General features: G+C 44.1%; 1 protein-coding gene across 2 annotated transcripts in view; it reads left to right on the top strand.

Moving 5' to 3' along the window:
- gart (phosphoribosylglycinamide formyltransferase, phosphoribosylglycinamide synthetase, phosphoribosylaminoimidazole synthetase) overlaps window positions 1–19694 on the top strand; it is a 61140-nt gene that overhangs the window by 25954 nt on the left and 15492 nt on the right. For both annotated transcript variants that reach the window (XM_033032552.1, XM_033032551.1), the window contains exons 7-13: window positions 1141–1266; window positions 11198–11285; window positions 12293–12378; window positions 12496–12664; window positions 15239–15470; window positions 16214–16308; window positions 18263–18372. In XM_033032552.1, the coding sequence (XP_032888443.1) occupies window positions 1141–1266; window positions 11198–11285; window positions 12293–12378; window positions 12496–12664; window positions 15239–15470; window positions 16214–16308; window positions 18263–18372 (906 nt within the window). The remainder of the gene's footprint in view (window positions 1–1140; window positions 1267–11197; window positions 11286–12292; window positions 12379–12495; window positions 12665–15238; window positions 15471–16213; window positions 16309–18262; window positions 18373–19694) is intronic.

Below are 19694 nucleotides of genomic sequence, written 5' to 3'. Positions count from 1 at the left end.
CGCAGCGGTAAACCAGGCCTGCCGCCGCAGGTGGTCGTAAGCAGCCCCCACTGAGTCCCCCTTTGTTCTCGGCAGCCCTCTTCGTTCTCGGCGACATGGGTCCCCCAATGCTTTCAGCGGTCCCCCTAAGCTGGAGCTTAAGTTGTATCCTCTCACTGCCTGCTTCCTTTGGATCTATATTGATCTACTAGTTGAAGATCACTCACTTAAGAATCTGAAATGACATTTATTTGACGGGGATTACTGTGAAATTATTTAAGTTTGCTACCAATAAGTGGGATTTGTGGAGCTGTCCTGGATATTTTTGGCTGTCTTTCAAGATGTAGCTTCCACTTCTGAATCTGACTTTCTAAATAATATTGCATAATATACAAAGCTTCATTTGATCTCATCGTTGAATACACTTGCTTATTAGTTCTATCCAAGTCATCATGAGTAAATTAAAGGACATTTACTTTCAGCATTTTTGATGAGTTCATCATATTGTTGTGCTCCTATGTTTAATTAACATTGGGTTGGAAGACACACTGTTAAATTTCTTTGTATCATTGGCCAATGTACATTTGGAAGGCCCAACCCAAACACATGTCAGAATGCGAAATGGTCCAATACATCTGTGGTGCTAGACAGAATAACCTTGCCAGAGATGCTCTAGATGATAAATTGCTGATTTCTGGGAGATCAGTGTGGAGAGGTACAAACCAGAGGTTTGTTGCTCTACATTGAGGCCACTTCGCATGAGGTGGTTGTTGCTACTTGGATCTAAATACCTGAAGACACACCTCTACTTAATACTGTTTGGCTATACAAAAACTAATATGGATATCGAATGAGCAGAAAAAAACTCGAGAAAATCCATCCAGGATCCATTGATTTCATTAAGTGTTCAGTTTTTGATTATAACAGACATGATTGAAAATAGATAAAAACCGCTTTTGTGATTAATCCTTGCTCCCTCTGCTCCACAAAGTTGAAAAATAGATTGAAGCAACACTGAGATTTTTCTCTTTGCATTACAAATGAGTGATTTCTTTGACAACACAGCCAGTTGACTAGGATTTTGTGTAGCAGGTTGTTTTTCCAGATAGTTGAAATCTTGTTCTCCGGTACTTAAAATGCAATTCTGATTATGTTTTGCAGTGCCTGTGTTTTAGTGATGGTGTTACAATCGCCTGCATGCCACCAAGTCAAGATCACAAGCGCTTATTGAATGGAGACCAGGGGCCTAACACTGGTGGAATGGGAGCTTATTGTCCAGTTCCTCAGGTAATTTTACCATAGTTTTTGTTCATTCTTCTTTAGTACTTTACAATAGTTTTGACTATTTGATTGTTCTTCTGAAAGAGTGTTCTGTGAAATGCATTACCAATATTCATAGAAACTTCTCCTCGGAGAAGAAAATTAATTAAAATGATTTAGACAATGAATCCCTGTTTAAAATGTCCAGTGTACATTAACATTGATTTTACTTCGGAGTCACGTGAGTGACTACGTGAAGAAGCCTGCCAGGACGCATGCGTGTCATTGCGCTACACGCATTGCAACTCGTCATTGTCGGGAGGAAGGACGTTCCTCCCAAATGGCAGGATTTTTGAACCTGCAACAGTAGGTAAGGGAACGTCGTTTTCTTTACTTACCTTTTTTCTACAGGAAGGCTGTTGAAAGCTGGCGGGGGAGGAGTCTGCAAGCAGCAGGCAGCCAGCAACGGCCGGTGGCACGACAGTCTCCCTTAGCGGGAGTTCGTGCGACTTTAGCTCCGGGGAGAAAACACCGACAAGGAAGTACTCCGGAGCCGTCAGTCCGACAAACTCGGACAACAGCCCCAAGGACCTACGCTCGATGGGTCCGTGGGGCTGCGGAAATCACAGCGGGAGGCAGGACGTTCCTCCCGAACGGCAGGTTGACAACCAGCAACAACAGGTAAGAGAAATTTTCCTTACCTTTTTTCTTGATTGCAGAAAGGCTGCCGAGCTGCCGCTGAACAGCAGCAGGCAGCCAGCAACGGACGTCGGCACCACTATCTCCCATAACGGGAGCGAGTGCCAAACTTCACCCCAAACGGGTGGAGGAAATCGGAACCAACAACCCACAAAGACAGTGGGTTGTATTTGTGTTCTGTCCCCTTTTTAAAATTAGGGGACAAAAGGAGAAAAGCACCGGCAGCAGCAACCAAAGGCACGCTATCTCCCATAATAGGAATAGCTGTGACCGACTTTCTCTCCCGACTCGCTCCCGCACCAGGCCGGGCGGGAGAGGGAGCAAAACTAATGTTTCCACGCGCTGGGTCTGTACAGGAGGGGAAGCTGGACAAAGGAGTGTCCACAAGTGCTGCTAGTGAAGCTGGCTGGGGAAGACAGCGGAGTCGCAGGCAGCCGGCAGCAGCTGAAGGCACGTTTATCTCCCGTAATAGGAAGATCAGTGCCAACTTTTGGTCCCACGCCGGCCAGAACACCACGGCCGGGCGGGAGACCATTCAAATGGGGCCGTTGACTTTTGACCAGTCAATAACGGCAGCAAACGGGATGGAACGACATTCACCCGTAGCAACAATTTTAACCTGGACCTGCAGGTAAGAGCTGCGGTCTTTTTTGTATTTCCATGCTGATTGCAGGTGCAGAAACAACGGGCTGCGACAAAGCTGGTGGGCTAGATGGAATCAGCTGTGCCAGATGTCCTCCACACCGGCCATATCCACTCCACGGAAGGACAGTAAGGACAAAACTGGAGAAGGAGGACCGTGGAGCAGCGGGCAGCCAGCAGCAGCCAGCGGCACTCGGATCACCCGTAGTGGGATCAGCTGTGCCCGATGTCGCCTCCGCACTGGCCAGATCCACGCGGCCGGGCGGAAAGGCTAGACACAAAACAAACAAGGTCGTGGACTCAGAGGAGTCCGACTTTGAATAACCGCCGGCGGCCAGCGCCCGAGAGCGCTGGAGCGGGAAGAAGCGGTGTATGGAGCTTTGCTCCACCGTGACAGACTCCGGGAGATGGAGTCGGGTCACTGTGGGCCCTATGATAAACCCACAGCAGTACCTCTTTCAGGGCTGCACAGTGCTTCTACCTCATCAGAGGGGAGCACTGCGGGTCAGTTCTGGGCTGACCTGGAAGAGGGGTCCGCAGAAGAAAAGACAAGTGTGCAGGTGGTGCAGGAACAAGAGAACCTACTGGAACCCACTACGGCCAACGACAGCACCCCCACGCACCCACCAGCAGAACTGGTGAAAGCTCGAAGGACCGGTACCCACAAACATGAGTCTTTTAGGCCATGGCCCAGGCCGGCCTTCTTGGAAGATGCGGGACCTCCAACGCCAACCAAACCAAAAATCCAGACCCCAGCACTACAACAACAGCGAAGAACCTACAAAAAGTAAACCTGCCACTGGTAACTATAGAGGTAGGTGGGTCTGGTTCCCTACAATATACAGTGGGCACGGAGATTGGGTGGAGATTACACTCTTTTCTGAATGCATGAAGCATGATTAAGCAGTATCCAGGGATATACAACAGAGTTTATACACAAGTACAGCCCTCCAGTTCAACATATACTGAACCGAATGTTCGTGCTTTCTGATAAAGGGAAATCAAAAGCGCAAGCTGAACTGAAGCGGCTTCACGTAAAAGGTGTAATTGAGAAAACTCAACACGAACCATTAGAATTCGTGTCCAACATATTTATCAAAACAAACAAGATGATGGCCATCGCATCATCATAGATCTGACAAAATAGATACCTTTGTTACTGCTTAACAATTAATTCCCTAAGGTTACTTCAATGGCCAGCACCGATTTAAAAGATGCTTACCATTCAGTGCCTATACGAGGTGACCACAGATGTTACTCAAAATTTAACTGGATGGGACAACTCTGACAGTATAAAGTACTGCCAAATGGGTTATCATCAGCCCAGGCTGTTCACAAAAAATTTTGAAACCAGCCCAAGCGTTTCTACGGAAACGTATACACATGGTCATGGCATATTTAGATGACATACTCATTATGGGCAAAACTTTGGAATTGGCCAAACAAACTGTAACAGCCACAAAAAAGTTATTTGGAAAACTGGGATTCATTTTTCATCTAGTTAAATCTAAACTAACGTCTTCCACTACTATGGACTACCTGGGGTTTCACCATTGACTCAGTTCACATGTCGGTGACTCTGCCTAAGGGAAAGGCTAGAGATTTAATAGAGGCTTGCAATAACCTCACTGACATCAGCCAACCATCCATCAGATTGGTAGCTAAAGCAATTGGCATAATGATGGCTGCCTTTCCAGCCACACAATTTGGAAGCACTCTAAACTATGCAGGTCACTTTGACAGATCTGTGAAACTACCAAGCAAGCTAAAATTGAACTAAAATGGTGGATAGACAACATCTGGCCTTGTTCCTATCCAAGCATTGTCAGTAACCTTTCCATGGTACTACAAACTGATGCTAGTGCACTTGGGTGCGGAGCCACCAATACCATACCACCGTGGTAGCATACATTAACCACAGGGTGGAAACAAATCGACATCATGTGACAATCTGGCTATACAAATCGGCAATGGTGTATCCAGAGAGATATTTGGATATCAGCCACTTACCTACCAGGAAGACTAAATTCAGTGGCCAGGTCACGTAAATTTAATGAAAAACACCAAATGGATGTTGAATAAAATAGTATTTGCTGATATCACAGCAAACATGGAACACCAGATATCGATTTATTCGCATCCAGACTTAACCACCAGTTATCAACTTATTTTACGCATTCCTGCCTTTTCCTGCCTCATCAGTCGGGCATTAAGGAAATACAACAAGACTCTGCATCTGGTATTGATAGTACCCGATTGGCCTACACAACCATGGTTCCCAGTGGTATCAAACATGAAATCAGAGACATGAACATCCAATCTGTTCTGGAATATCTGGCAGGCCTCCACTATGATGAGGGGCTCAGTTACAGTGCCATCAACTGCGCCAGAAGTGCCCTATCGACTTACCTATGGCAGGGGACAGACCATTACACTGTTGGGACTCACCCACTGGTACAAAACCTATGAGGGGAACCAGATACTCCCTAATATGGGATGTGAGAATAATCCTGAAGATGCTCAGGAATTGGTCTCCAGCAACAGTTCTGTCCCTACACAGACTGACATTAAACAGTCATGCTAATGGTATTGGTCACGGCACAGAGGATACAGTCACCGCAAAAACTAGACTGGACAACATGACTTCCTCAACAGAAAATATTAAGTTTCATATTTATGAGATAGTAAGCAGAACAGAAAAGGGATCAGCAGGCCTCAATATACAATTAGGTCATACCAAACAGATGACCGTCTGTGTATAACAAGACATCTGTCGTTATACATGAAGAAAACGAATATCCTAAGAGGCAATGAAAAGGCACTTTTGGTCAGCCACTAGCAACCAAGATGGCGGCGCTGGCTTAACAGCTGCGGCCCACCTGCAGTCCGTCTGTTTTTTTTTCTTTCGTTTTGTTCATTGTCATGTTTTAGTTAATTTTGTTTTATTAAGTTGTGTATGTGTGTGGGTGGGGTGGGAGAAACATGTTTTGGTCTCTTCCTTCGGGGGATGCGACTTTTTCTTCGGTCGTATTCCCCGTCTCCGTCTGCGCCGAGGCCTAATGGCGGAGCTGGCGACATCGGAGCTGTAGCAGCAGCAGCGGCGGCAGCGGAGACCTGACTCGGCCCCGAAACTGTGGCGGCGGCGGCGGCAGCAGCGGAGACCGGACTCGGCCCCGAAACTGTGGCGGCGGCGGCGGCAGCAGCGGAGACCGGACTCGGCACCGAAGCTGTAGCAGCGGCAGCAGCGGCAGCGGAGACCTGACTCGGCCCCGAAACTGTGGCGGCGGCAGCAGCGGCAGCGGAGACCCGGCTCGGCCCTGGGGCTGTAGCAGCAACAGCAGCGGCAGCGGAGACCCGGCTCGGCCCTGGAGCTGTAGCAGCAACAGCAGCAGCAGCGGAGACCTGACTCGGCCCCGAGGCTGTGGCGGCGGCAGCAGCAGCAGCGGAGACCCGGCTCGGCACAGAAGCTGCGGCGGCGGCAGCAGCAGCAGCGGAGACCTGACTCGGCCCCGAAGCTCTAGCGGCGGCAGCAGCAGCAGCGGAGACCTGACTCGGCCCCGAAGCTGTAGCGGCGGCAGCAGCAGCAGCGGAGACCCGGCTCGGCACAGAAGCTGTGGCGGCGGCAGCAGCAGCAGCGGCGGAGACCCGACTCGGCCCTGGAGTTGTGGCGGAGGCAGCAACCACCCGCGGAGTTTGAACCGTCGCCTCGGCGCAGAGGGAGAACAAAGGGGGAAGAGACAGAGACTTTAAGATTTTGCCTTCCACCACAGTGAGGAGGTGTTTGGTGAACTCACTGTGGTGGATGTTAAATTTGTGTTGATTGTGTGTTTTTGCCATTTTTAAAAATTATATGTATGACTGCAGGGAAACAAAATTTCGTTCAGACCGAAAGGTCTGAATGACAATAAAACGAATCTAATCTAATCTAATCTAATCTAACCACACCAAGAGTGACAGTCCAGACCATCTCAAGATGGCTGAAACAGTTGCTAACACAGGCTGGGGTGGATACTAAATTTTAAAAATCTCTTTCCACCAGGGCTGCAGCTACATCGGCAGCATACAGTTGGATGTACCAATGGACCAAATCCTCAAGGCAGCAGGATGGTCTGGAGGGGAAACATTCCAATTATTTTGTAATAAACCAGTAATGAAACCTGGAACGTTTGCAGAAACAATTTAAGTTCTGTAAATTAATTTAAACCCATAAAAAGGGGTTATAAACTTGTGTTAAACATTTTTATGATTTCAAGGTCGAATTCATGTCCAAATTATGTTAACACAATTCCTCCCACAGTCAAGGCAGACGTGATGCATGGACTCGTTCCACGGCATGAAATCACAGAGCTTTAAAATCTTCACGTAGTCACTCACGTGACTCCGAAGTAAAATAGTAAGATTAAACGAGAACTTACCAGTTTGAAGTTTGATCTGTATTTTATGAGGAGTTACGATGAGGGATTACGTGCCCTCCGCTCCCACCCTGATCATATACTTAAATGGTACCTCTTCTCTAATCTTACTATGTTTAGTCATTACAGTTATCTGTGATTTCACACCGCTGCTTTGAAGAATGACACGCATGCGTCCTGGCGGGCTTCTTCACGTAATCCCTCATCGTAACTCATAAAATACAGACCAAACTTCAAACTGGTAAGTTCTCGTTTAATCTTACTATTTATCGTGGCTTGCAATCTTAGCCTGGTGCTTTGATCGTAGGTAAACAATTACTGGAAAGTACATTAAACAGGGAGTGCTAGATTATAACATTTCTAACAGCATGCTTGTATATTTAAGATGGTGTGCTTCCCTGCCCTGCCAGTCTAGATCATGGGGTGAACTAAGGATCTTCTCCCTCAACCTTTCCTCTATAGTGATGACGTTCAAACTGTTTATCACCATCACCAACTTTGAATGTCATCAGAAATCCTCCTGCTCATTGGTGATTACTGCCTAGTTTAGGCCAATTACATTGATTTCTGTTCTAACGCATAGAAACATAGAAACATAGAAAATAGGTGCAGGAGTAGGCCATTCGGCCCTTCGAACCTGCACCACCATTCAATATGATCATGGCTGATCATCCAAATCAATATCCCATACCTGCCTTCTCTCCATACCCCCTGATCCCTTTAGCCACAAGGGCCACATCTAACTCCCTCTTAAATCTAGCCAATGAACTGGCCTCAACCACCTTCTGCGGCAGAGAATTCCACAGATTCACCACTCTCTGTGTAAAAAATGATTTTCTCATCTCGGTCCTAAAAGACTTCCCTCTTATCCTTAAACTGTGTCCCCTTGTTCTGGACTTCCCCAACATCGGGAACAATCTTCCTGCATCTAGCCTGTCCAACCCCTTAAGAATTTTGTAAGTTTCCATAAGAAGGGTAACTTTGAGGGTATGAGACGTGAATTGGCCAAGATTGACTGGCAATTAATTCTAAAAGGGTTGACGGTGGATATGCAATGGAAGACATTTAAAGACTGCATGGATGAACTACAAAAATTGTTCATCCCAGTTTGGCAAAAGAATAAATCAGGGAAGGTAGTGCATCCGTGGATAACAAGGGAAATCAGGGATAGTATCAAAGCGAAGGATGATGCGTACAAATTAGCCAGAAAAAGCAGCATACCGGAGGACTGGGAGAAATTCAGAGACCAGCAGAGGAGGACAAAGGGCTTAATTAGGAAAGGAAAAATAGATTATGAAAGAAAACTGGCAGGGAACATAAAAACTGACTGCAAAAGTTTTTATAGATATGTGAAAAGAAAGAGATAAGTTAAAACAAATGTAGGTCCCTTGCAGTCAGAAACAGGTGAGTTGATCATGGGGAACAAGGATATGGCAGACCAATTGAATAACTACTTTGGTTCAGTCTTCACTAAGGAAGACATAAATAATCTGCCGGAAATAGCAGGGGACCGCGGGTCAAAGGAGTTGGAGGAATTGAGTGAAATCCAGGTTAGCCGGAAAGTGGTGTTGGGTAAATTGAATGGATTAAAGGCCGATAAATCCCCAGGGCCAGATAGGCTGCATCCCAGAGTACTTAAGGAAGTAGCTCCAGAAATAGTGGATGCATTAGTAATAATCTTTCAAAACTCTTTAGATTCTGGAGTAGTTCCTGAGGATTGGCGGGTAGCAAACGTAACCCCACTTTTTAAGAAGGGAGGGAGAGAGAAAACGGGGAATTACAGACCAGTTAGTCTAACATCGGTAGTGGGGAAACTGCTAGAGTCAGTTATTAAAGATGGGATAGCAGCACATTTGGAAAGTGGTGAAATCATTGGACAAAGTCAGCATGGATTTACAAAAGGTAAATCATGTCTGACGAATCTTATAGAATTTTTCGAGGATGTAACTAGTAGCGTGGATAGGGGAGAACCAGTGGATGTGGTGTATCTGGACTTCCAGAAGGCTTTCGACAAGGTCCCACATAAGAGATTAGTATACAAACTTAAAGCACACGGCATTGGGGGTTCAGTATTGATGTGGATAGAGAACTGGCTGGCAAACAGGAAGCAAAGAGTAGGAGTAAACGGGTCCTTTTCACAATGGCGGGCAGTGACTAGTGGGGTACCGCAAGGCTCAGTGCTGGGACCCCAGCTATTTACAATGTATATTAATGATCTGGATGAGGGAATTGAAGGCAATATCTCCAAGTTTGCAGATGACACTAAGCTGGGGGGCAGTGTTAGCTGTGAGGAGGATGCTAGGAGACTGCAAGGTGACTTGGATAGGCTGGGTGAGTGGGCAAATGTTTGGCAGATGCAGTATAATGTGGATAAATGTGAGGTTATCCATTTTGGTGGCAAAAACAGGAAAGCAGACTATTATCTAAATGGTGGCCGACTAGGAAAAGGGGAGATGCAGCGATACCTGGGTGTCATGGTACACCAGTCATTGAAAGTAGGCATGCAGGTGCAGCAGGCAGTGAAGAAAGCGAATGGTATGTTAGCTTTCATAGCAAAAGGATTTGAGTATAGGAGCAGGGAGGTACTACCGCAGTTGTACAAGGTCTTGGTGAGACCACACCTGGAGTATCGCGTACAGTTTTGGTCTCCAAATCTGAGGAAGGACATTATTGCCATAGAGGGAGTGCAGAGAAGGTTCACCAGACTGATTCCTGGGATGTCAGGACTGTCTTATGAAGAAAGACTGGATAGACTTGGTTTATACTCTCTAGAATTTAGGAGATTGAGAGGGGATCTTATAGAAACTTATAAAATTCTTAAGGGGTTGGACAGGCTAGATGCAGGAAGATTGCTCCCGATGTTGGGGAAGTCCAGGACAAGGGGTCACAGCTTAAGGATAAGGGGGAAATCCTTTAAAACCGAGATGAGAAGAACTTTTTTCACACAGAGAGTGGTGAATCTCTGGAACTCTCTGCCACAGAGGGTGGTCGAGGCCAGTTCATTGGCTATATTTAAGAGGGAGTTAGATGTGGCCATTGTGGCTCAGGGGATCAGAGGGTATGGAGAGAAGGCAGGTACGGGATACTGAGTTGGATGATCAGCCATGATCATATTGAATGGCGGTGCAGGCTCGAAGGGCCGAATGGCCTACTCCTGCACCTAATTTCTATGTTTCTATGTTTCTATCCCCTCTCAATCTTCTAAATTATAGTGTGTACAAGCCGAGTCTATCCAGTCTTTCTTCATATGAAAGTCCTGCCATCCCAGGAATCAGTCTGGTGAACCTTCTTTCCTGTATTCTTTCCTGGGATCTTAAAGTTAGATATGATGCTCTGTTTTTGTGTGCCTTGCCTCTGATGGTTGCTTACTTCTGAAATAGATCGCAGTTGACCTCTCATCTCAATTTCCAGACTCTGTAATCAGATGGCCAACCCTTCTTGCTCACTATAATCCCTCAGAATCTGCCCCAGTTCTACACTTGGCATATTTGGAAAGTATTCAATCGGCAATCGGTTGAGTCATCTCATAGGCCCTGGGTGTTCTTAAATTCCCTAATGGTAGACCTACAACCAAAATGGTCTTTGGTGCCAACTACAAAATCATCTGCACTTTTTTATAACAGACACCAGTTTGTAGGCTTTGGTTTATTTTCCTTTGCGCCTAGCACATAAATAGGTAAGCGTGTCCTTAGTTACTTGTGCAAAATATTTACTGTCATTCCCTTCTAAAATTCCCTTCAGTAAGTGCAAGTCTATTAAAATCCAACCCTGATTTCCCTCAACTGATTTTTGCACACCTTTCCCCTGCCTTAAGTGATACACTTAGTTTATTTTCTTCATATGTTATCAATTAAAGAAAGATGCTGCCAATCACAGTTGTGTTTTAAGTTGAAATAACTTTCCCCAAAATTAATTCTTCTGCACCATTCGTTCACCAGTCTTCCATGAGGATGCGGTGATATTGGCTAGTTATTTAATTATCTAGTGTAGAGTGGAATTGAGTTCAGTTTCTGAATGTTATGACATAAACTTGCCTATTCCTGCACACTATTGACTATATTTACCGTTATTTGTGGGGTTCAAAGGGGCAGTGGGCTTTGAGGGCTTACACCTGGAATATTAATTGGTAGCTGACCATCCTCTTATTCCTTCTTATATTTTTAGATTTAAAAAAAATTGTTCTTTGTTTGGGTGTGGCTTTTTAGGTTTCCAAAAATATTCTTCAGAACATCAAGGAAAATATTCTTCAGAAAACAATTGATGGCATGAGACGAGAAAGAATTCCTTACACTGGTGAGCGTCACTTTAATTTGTTCACTGGTGTGCATTGAAGTTCACAGCAAGTAAAGCCACTTCCCTTTTATATGAATGAGCTAAAAGGGTCTGAATTTTATTGCGCGTTGTGCTGATTAAGCTGATCTTGCATCACATGGTGCCTCAGGTATTGGCTTGTTCATGAGCTGGAGCAAGGACAATCGGCCACTACGCCCACAACCGCAACCAATGGAACTTCCGCCAATGTTCAGGCAACAAGTAGAACATAATGTAATAGATTCACGTTTCAAAAATCTTTGTGTTTATCTCTAAATTAGCCTGCTTTATTTACATTATATTTTCAATTAATGAGACATTTTCATTTAATGTATGAATGAAAGGAATAAATTGGAACATAAAATAAGTTGAACTGATGAAGCCAAAATTATTTTTGAGTTTCAGTTGTCATTGTCAATAACATTGAACAGTGTGAGCCAGAACCAAATCACTTATTTTTGCATTTGTTATATGGCACTGAACTCTTGTCAAGATTTTAAAACGGAAGAGCTGGTATAACCCAACAGTCAGGCAGCATCCCTGGAAAATATGGACAGGTGACATTTCTGGTCGGGTCCTTTCTTCAGACCCTTGTTACGACAATCCTAATTTACACCCTTCGTTTCTTTTGGACTAACTTTCAAAGTTAGTTTGGACCGGTTTCCCTTACAGATGTTATTGTGGTAAAGCTCTTGCAATTTTGCAAACAAAGCTGTCTCATAACTGTGGAGAATCAATCTATATAGTTAATGAGGTTGCATGTTAATTTTTGGCCTTTTATATTGTGAATGGTTCAATCTTCCAAAATGTTTTAGCTGTAAAAATGCTAACAAGTACGACTCCATTGCAAGCTTCCTCCAACCATTATTGGCACTTCATAATTATTTCAGTAGTGATGTTCTGAGGTGATCAGGCCTACTGGGGTACCAATTAGATTTAACGAAAAGATCTTCTAAACCAAACCACTTCTTTTCCACCTTTGTTTACAGGGATACTGTATGCAGGGTTGATGTTGACACAAGAAGGACCTAAAGTGCTGGAATTCAATTGTCGCTTTGGTGATCCAGAATGTCAGGTTATGTTTCGGTTATCTTGTCTCTTTGTGAAGATCATTCTTTGACGCATGTGGAATGTTGTTTCAATATACAATTATTCTTGTCTGAAATTCTCCTATTTGATCTTTGTGTTTTAGGTCATTCTTCCTTTATTAAACAGTGATTTATATGAATTGATACAAGCGACTTTAGATGGCAAGCTCTCTAAAGCCATGCCTTCTTGGTTGGGAACCAGTACAGCCGTGACTGTGGTTATGGCCAGCGGTGGATATCCAGGCAGCTACTCAAAGGGCCGTGAGATCACAGGTAAAACCACTAAAAAGTCTGTGCTATGACCAGTAAAAAAAATGTTGCACCCTCTCCTCTTTTCAGCTATGATATCGTAGCTCTTTGGGGAATGAACTGGAGGGAAAGATCTGTGTATAATATGGGACAAAAAACTATGGTTATGTTACAAAGCTTTTTACTTGTATGTCAAATATATATATTTGAAGTCGGTGTAATAGGTTCACGTTTCAAAACGCTTTGTGTTTCTCCAAATTAGTCTGCTTTATTTACATTATATTTTCAATTAATTAATCATTTTCATTTAATGTATGGATGAAAAGAAAAAATTCTAACATAAATTAAGATGGACTTCTGGTGAAGCAAAAATATTATTTGAGTTTCAGTTGTCGTTTCAATTATTCCTTAAGGACTGGTGTCTGTAAAGCTCCACAGATACCTTTTGGATTTTGCCCATATCATCTTTATCAGAAGATTAGTCCTAATGACTCAGCTATTTACTGGATAAATGAGCAATCCAAGGGAGAGATAATGGTGGAAAGTGGAGGGACTGCCAACCCCTTTCTCTTAAAGGTCATTAACTATATGCCTTTCTGCTACAGCAATCTGACTATCATGCTATAGAGCAGGGGTCGGCAACCTACGGCCCCTGGGCCGAATGCGGCCCGTAACCCGAAATTATCTGACCTGCAGGCGGATTTTTTTTCCCCGTAATCATCCAGTCGTCCAATCGCAGCCGAGCTCTAGCTGTACCGCATCCTGCGCAAAGCCGCCGGCACGGCCGCCGCTCACCTTCTGTGAACACGTTTAAGAAAGAACTGCAGATGCTGGAAAAATCGAAGGTAGACAAAAATGCTGGAGAAAAAGCGGGTGAGACATGCAAGGATTGCATGAGGCTGCCTCACCCGCTGAGTTTCTCCAGCATTTTTGTCTACCTTCTGTGAACACGTGATTTGATGCCTGCCATCCGGGGCGGGATTGGGGCGGGATCCATGTGTACACGTGATGGATGTGGCCCGTCATCCGCTCACAGACGTGTCCTGGCCCCGACGCAGAACAAGGTTGCCAACCCCTGCTATAGAGAAAGCATGATGAACTGTGTCACACAAGCTATGTATCAATCGGGCTTGATCACTAAGCATAATCTGCTGATCTTAGTTACTGTCTCTTGCTGAAGATAGACACAAAATACCATCTCTTACCACTTTTTTTTCCTGAATGTAGAAGAGCAGAATTAACTATTCTTGACTTAGACCCAATAGTTTGATTTGAAGTGTGCTATGTACTATTTAATGGCAGATGGACTTCAATTTGGATTGCATTTTGGTAAGGCAAACCACGACAGGACAAAGTAAATGGTAGGGACCTGGGGATTATTGTAAGACAGAGATACCTATGGATACAAGTACATCGGGACGACAGATGGAGCAATGGGCTAAGTGTTCGGCTGGCGACCGGAAGGTAGCCGGTTCGAATCCCGCTTAGAGTGCATACTGCCGTTGTGTCCTTGGGCAAGACACTTCACCCACCTTTGCCTGTGTGTGAATGTGTGTGAGTGATTGGTGGTGGTCGGAGGGGCCGTAGGCGCAGATTGGCAGCCACGCTTCCGTCAGTCTGCCCCAGGGCAGCTGTGGCTACAGAAGTAGCTTACCACCACCGAGTGTGACTGAGGAGTGAATGAATAATGCGATGTAAAGCGCCTTGAGTATTAGAAAGGCGCTATATAAAATCCCATCCATTATTATTATTATTACATAATTCCTTGAAAGTTGGGTTGCAGGTAGACAGAGTGGTGAAGAAGGTACTTGGAATGCTTGCCTTCATTGGTCAGGGTATTGAATAGAGCAGTGGGGACATCATGCTACAGCTATACAAGATGTTAGTAAGGTCACATTTAGTGTACAGTTCTGATCAGCCAGGAATAGGATAATGTCACTAAGCTGGACGTTGTGCAAAATAAATAAGGATGTTACCGGGACTGGAAAATTTCAGTTATAAGAGGAGACTGCATAGGCTAGGTCTTTTTTCCTTTGAATGTAAGGGGTTAAGGGATGATTTTTATACATGTATAGAAAATCACAAGGAGTATAGATAAGGTGAATAACCACAGTCTTGCCCCAGGGTAGGGGGTCCAAAACTAGTGGGCATAGGTTTGTGAGAGGGGAAAGGTTAAAAGGGACCTGAGGGGCAACTGTTTCATCTGGAGGGTGGTGTGTATATTGGACGAGAGGCGAGTACTATTTAAAAGATACGTGGACACTTACATGGACAGGGAAGGTCTGGATGGATATTGACCAGGCGCGGGCAAATGGGACTGACTTGGTTGGATAACTTGGTTGGCATGGATAAGTTGGGCGGGAGGTACTGTTTCCACGCTTTGTAACTCTACGACACTAAGTGGATGGAAGATTAAAAATAATATTTGCAAGATGGGGAAAGGCAAGACTGATGGAAGGGAGAAGTTTAGTTTCCTAGAGAAGGAGGAGTCTTGGGCTTGGCACAAGGGGAATACGAAGAGAGTGCCACATATATAGTTTGTGCCAATGAACAGCAACGTTCTACTTTGACCTAAGACTGTATTTATTTATTTTTAAGGTTTATCACTTGCAAAGGATCTGGGCCTGCAAGTGTTCCATGCAGGTACAGCACAAAAGGATGGGAAAGTTGTCACCAGTGGTGGTCGAGTTCTTGCTGTAACTGCAATCAATAAGGACCTGATCAGAGCAGTAGAAGAAGCCAATAAAGGGGTAGAAATTATTCAGTTCCAGGATGCTGTTTACAGAAAGGATATTGCACATCGAGCGATTGCCTTCATAAAACAATCCAGGTTTGTGACTAAATGGAAATAAATACTTTCTCAGTAGAACATCTGCTTCATGTTGCATTAAAGAGAAGTTTGCTCTGTAAATTACGCAAACATTCTTTCCAATTCAACACAACTCGCTATGGTGCTTAGAAGTGTACATCAATGCAAGGTTAGAGGGTTAGATTTAGCTCTTGGGGCTAAAGGAATCAAGGGATTGGGGGAAAAAAGTAGGAACGGGGTACCGATTTTAGATGATCAGCCACGATCATATTGAATGACAGTGCTGGCTCGAAGGGCCAAATAGCCTACTCCTGCACCTATTTTTCTATGTTTCCAAGGTTTTTTGGAAATGAAAGGAATGCAAAACTGAAGACTATTTAATTCAAAAGATGATTTAACAGTAGGTATTTTATAAATTATATAATGTGGGCATGTTATGTGCTTTTGAGCTCTGCTGACTAAACTAACCTGAGAATTTCTCCAACCTTTTTGAGTTAGCTGAATCTGGTCAGACCAGTTGTGAAGCTGCTGCATTTGGCTGCAGAACTCCTGAATAAACAGGAGAAATTTGTTGTTTCTTGCCTATAATCTCTTGTGGTGGATGGGATGCGTGAAGTGGCAGCGTAGAGCTTTATGGATTAAACGCTGCAGATATCTCTGCAGATATAACTTCATGTCAATAAAGGATGAATTTTGAAATGGTTTATACTTCTCTGTATAACCTGCTGAACTTGCCCTTTAAATGTACCAACTTCTCTCTACAGAGGATTGACGTACAAAGACAGTGGAGTTGATATTGTGGCTGGAAATGCATTAGTCCATTCAATTAAACCACTTGCTGCAGCGACGTCCCGACCAGGTAAGCTTGTGTCTCGACATGAATCGAACATCACCATCAACTTCAGAAATCGACACAAAAAGCTGGAGTAACTCAGCGGGACAGGCAGCCTCTCTGGAGAGAAGGGATGGGTGACGTTTTGTGTCGAGACTGAAGAAGGGTCTCGTCCAGAAACGTCACCACTTCCTTCTCTCCAGAGATGCTGCCTGTCCCACTGAGTTACTCCAGCTTTTTGTGTCTATCTTCTATTTAAACCAGCATCTGCAGTTCCTTCTTACACACCATAAACTGCTGTGTGAGTGGCAAATGTATTTTGTTTCGCTTAAAGATACTGCGCGGAAGCAGGCCCTTCGGCCCACCAGATCCACGCTGACCAGCGATCCCCGCACGTTAACACTATCCTACACACATTAGGGGCAATTTATACATTTACAGAGCTAATTTACCTATATACATGTACGTCTTAGGAGTGTGGGAGGAAACCGAAGATCTCTGAGAAAACCCACACAGGTCACAGGGAGAATGTACAAACTCCGTACAAACAGCACCCGTAGTCATGATCGAACCCGGGTCTCCGTTGCTGCAAGCGCTTAAGGCAACAACTCTACCTGTGCGCCACCGTGCCGCCCCAGTATTTGAATAATATTTTAGATTTAAACCATTAAATGGAACAATTTCAAGATTGCATTATAGCCATCTCAAGTACAAATGCTGAGAAAAGGATGACATCAATGGGGAAATCAGTATGTTTATATGATTTGATTGCTTTTTTTGAAAAATGAAATACAGTCATTTTCTGAGGATCGGCAAATGAATATATAGAAAGCTCTGAAAATGGCAGAGTTTAGTTTAGAGATGCAGTGTGCAAACAGGTTCTTTGGCTCACCAAGTCCATGCTGACCATCAACCACCCATTCATACTAGTTCTATGTTATCCTACTTTTGCATCCAATCCCTCCAGACTAGGGGCAATTTACAGAGGCCAATTAACCTACAAACCGGCAATCTTTGGGATGTAGGCGGAAACCGGAGCACGCGGAGGAAACCCACGCAGTTACAGAGAGAACATGCAAACTCCACACAGACAGCACCTGGGGTCAGGATTGAACCCGGGTCTCTGCCGCTGTAATGCTGTGATACTGCAGGCCAGCAGTGGAAAACAGTAGTTCTGTTGAGGAGAGATTGGAGGAAATTATGATAATTTATATTGATGAGGAATAAAAGTCACTTTGCTATTTGAGTGAACATGTGCCCGTGTTTCATAGGGGAGATCTAATGAGTTCCAAGGTGTTGAATATGGACGCAGATTTCATGTGACCCCTCTGTGACAAATCTTCTCCCGGAAGGTAATAGAAAATAGGTGCAGGAGTAGGCCATTTGGCCCTTCGAGCCAGCACTGTCAATCAATGTGACCATGGCTGATCATCCAAATTCAGAACCCCGTTCCTGTTTTTTCCCTCATATCCCTTGATTCCGTTAGCCCTAAGAGCTAAATCTATCTCTCTTGAAAACATCCAGTGAATTGGCCTCCACTGCCTTCTGTGGCAGAGAATTCCACAGATTCATAATTCTCTGGGTGAAAACATTTTTCCTCATCCCTGGTTCTGGATTCTCCCAACATGGGGAACATTTTTCCTGTCCAATCCCTTAAGAATATTACACGTTTCTATAAGATATCCTCTCATCCTTCTATATTCCTTCTTCAGACTGAAGAAGGGTCTCGACCTGAAACGTCACCTATTTCCTTCACTCCATAGATGCTGCCTCACCCGCTGAGTTTCTCCAGCATTTTTGTCTACCTTCGATTTTCCAGCATCTACAGTTCCTTCTCAAGCTTTTGTAACTAAGTTACTTATGAAAAGGCAAAGTAATGAAGACACATTTTAATGCTCTGTTTAGGCATTGATGTGAAGTGGGCCAAAGTGGAAATTGAAATTTCCAATAATGAGAAGTTTTTTTCTTTCTTTCTTCCTAGGCTGTAACGCTGATCTTGGAGGATTTGCTGGCAGCTTTGACTTAAAGGCAGCTGGATACTCTGATCCAATCCTAGTCTCTGGAACTGATGGAGTTGGAACCAAACTTAAGGTGTCAGTTGCACTATAACTGAAATAGAATTCTACTTGGCCCCAGTCACAGTGTTGTTCATGTTTATATTTAGGCCGTGGGCCGAGGAGCTTTATTCTGCAGTTTCGTGACCCAAGTCACCAAACTACATGAAATGTTCACATATTGTGTAAAAGAATTTATATAAATCACCCCTGAAACTCGATATGAAGAAGATTTGCACATTTTTTAATTAAATTAGAGAAAAACCGGAAACATTTAGGGGATTTTTTAGTCCAATCAAAGCACATTTAACATTGAGTTGTCTGCCAGTTGGCCAATCACGCGCTTTGTTTCAGGCTAGCACACAACATGGCTGAGGGGGCTTCACAGATGCCTGTTTTACTGGAGATTCCGATGTGTTCTGTGGAATAAATGTCGTGGAAACTTGCAGCAGGTAATTGTATTTAGTGGGAAAAGAATTAAAAAGGCTGAAGAAAGTGCTGCGAAGTGGATTAAAGTGCAAGAAAGCCTTCAAAGTCCCTGCTGATGTGCTGGAACACAAAGATTGAAAGGTAAGACTAAAGTCTGAATTTATGAAAATCTATCTGTATGGAGTTTAATTAATTTAATTGCACCCTTTTATAATGTGAATAAATCCATTCATTCATTCATTCCTTATTCATTCATTCACTCACTCACTTACTCATTCATTCATTCATGAAATTGAGGGCCTAAACTATAACACAGTCAATTAAACATTGTCACTAATGCCAGCTTGTAGTAGAGTAATAAGTCTTTAACAACTAATCTCGGAGCTGCCTGCGAAAACTTACCGAGAAAAAGTGCTCCAACCGCGGGGCCTAGGTACTCGCGGTAAAGAGCGATCGATATCCCTCCGTTTTTTCTCCCGTTATCGGGGTCTGAAAACGACCGCTACAGACGGCACTATGTACAGCCTCCCCCCCCCGCCCGCGGAGATGATCCGTGGCTCCGTGATCGCGAATCGGCCGCTTATTAATTGAGACCGCGGCTTCACTTTACCGCGAGTACCTAGGCCCCGCGATCGGAGCACTTTTTCCCGGTAAGTTTTCGCAGGCAGCTCCGAGATTAGTTGTTAAAGACTTATTACTCTACTACAAGCTGGCATTAGTGACAATGTTTAATTTACTGTGTTATAGTTTATGCCCTCAATTTCATGAATGAATGAATGAATGAATGAGTAAGTGAGTGAGTGAATGAATGAATGAATAAGGAATGAATGAATGAATTTATTCACATTATAAAAGGGTGCAATTAAATTAATTAAACTCCATTCAGATAGATTTTCATAAATTCAGACTTTAGTCTTACCTTTCAATTAG

This window comes from Amblyraja radiata, chromosome 14 (genome assembly GCF_010909765.2).
Source record: "Amblyraja radiata isolate CabotCenter1 chromosome 14, sAmbRad1.1.pri, whole genome shotgun sequence".
Lineage (NCBI taxonomy): Eukaryota > Metazoa > Chordata > Chondrichthyes > Rajiformes > Rajidae > Amblyraja > Amblyraja radiata.
Note: the sequence above shows the minus strand (reverse complement) of the source record. Positions and strands in the feature narration are given on the sequence as shown.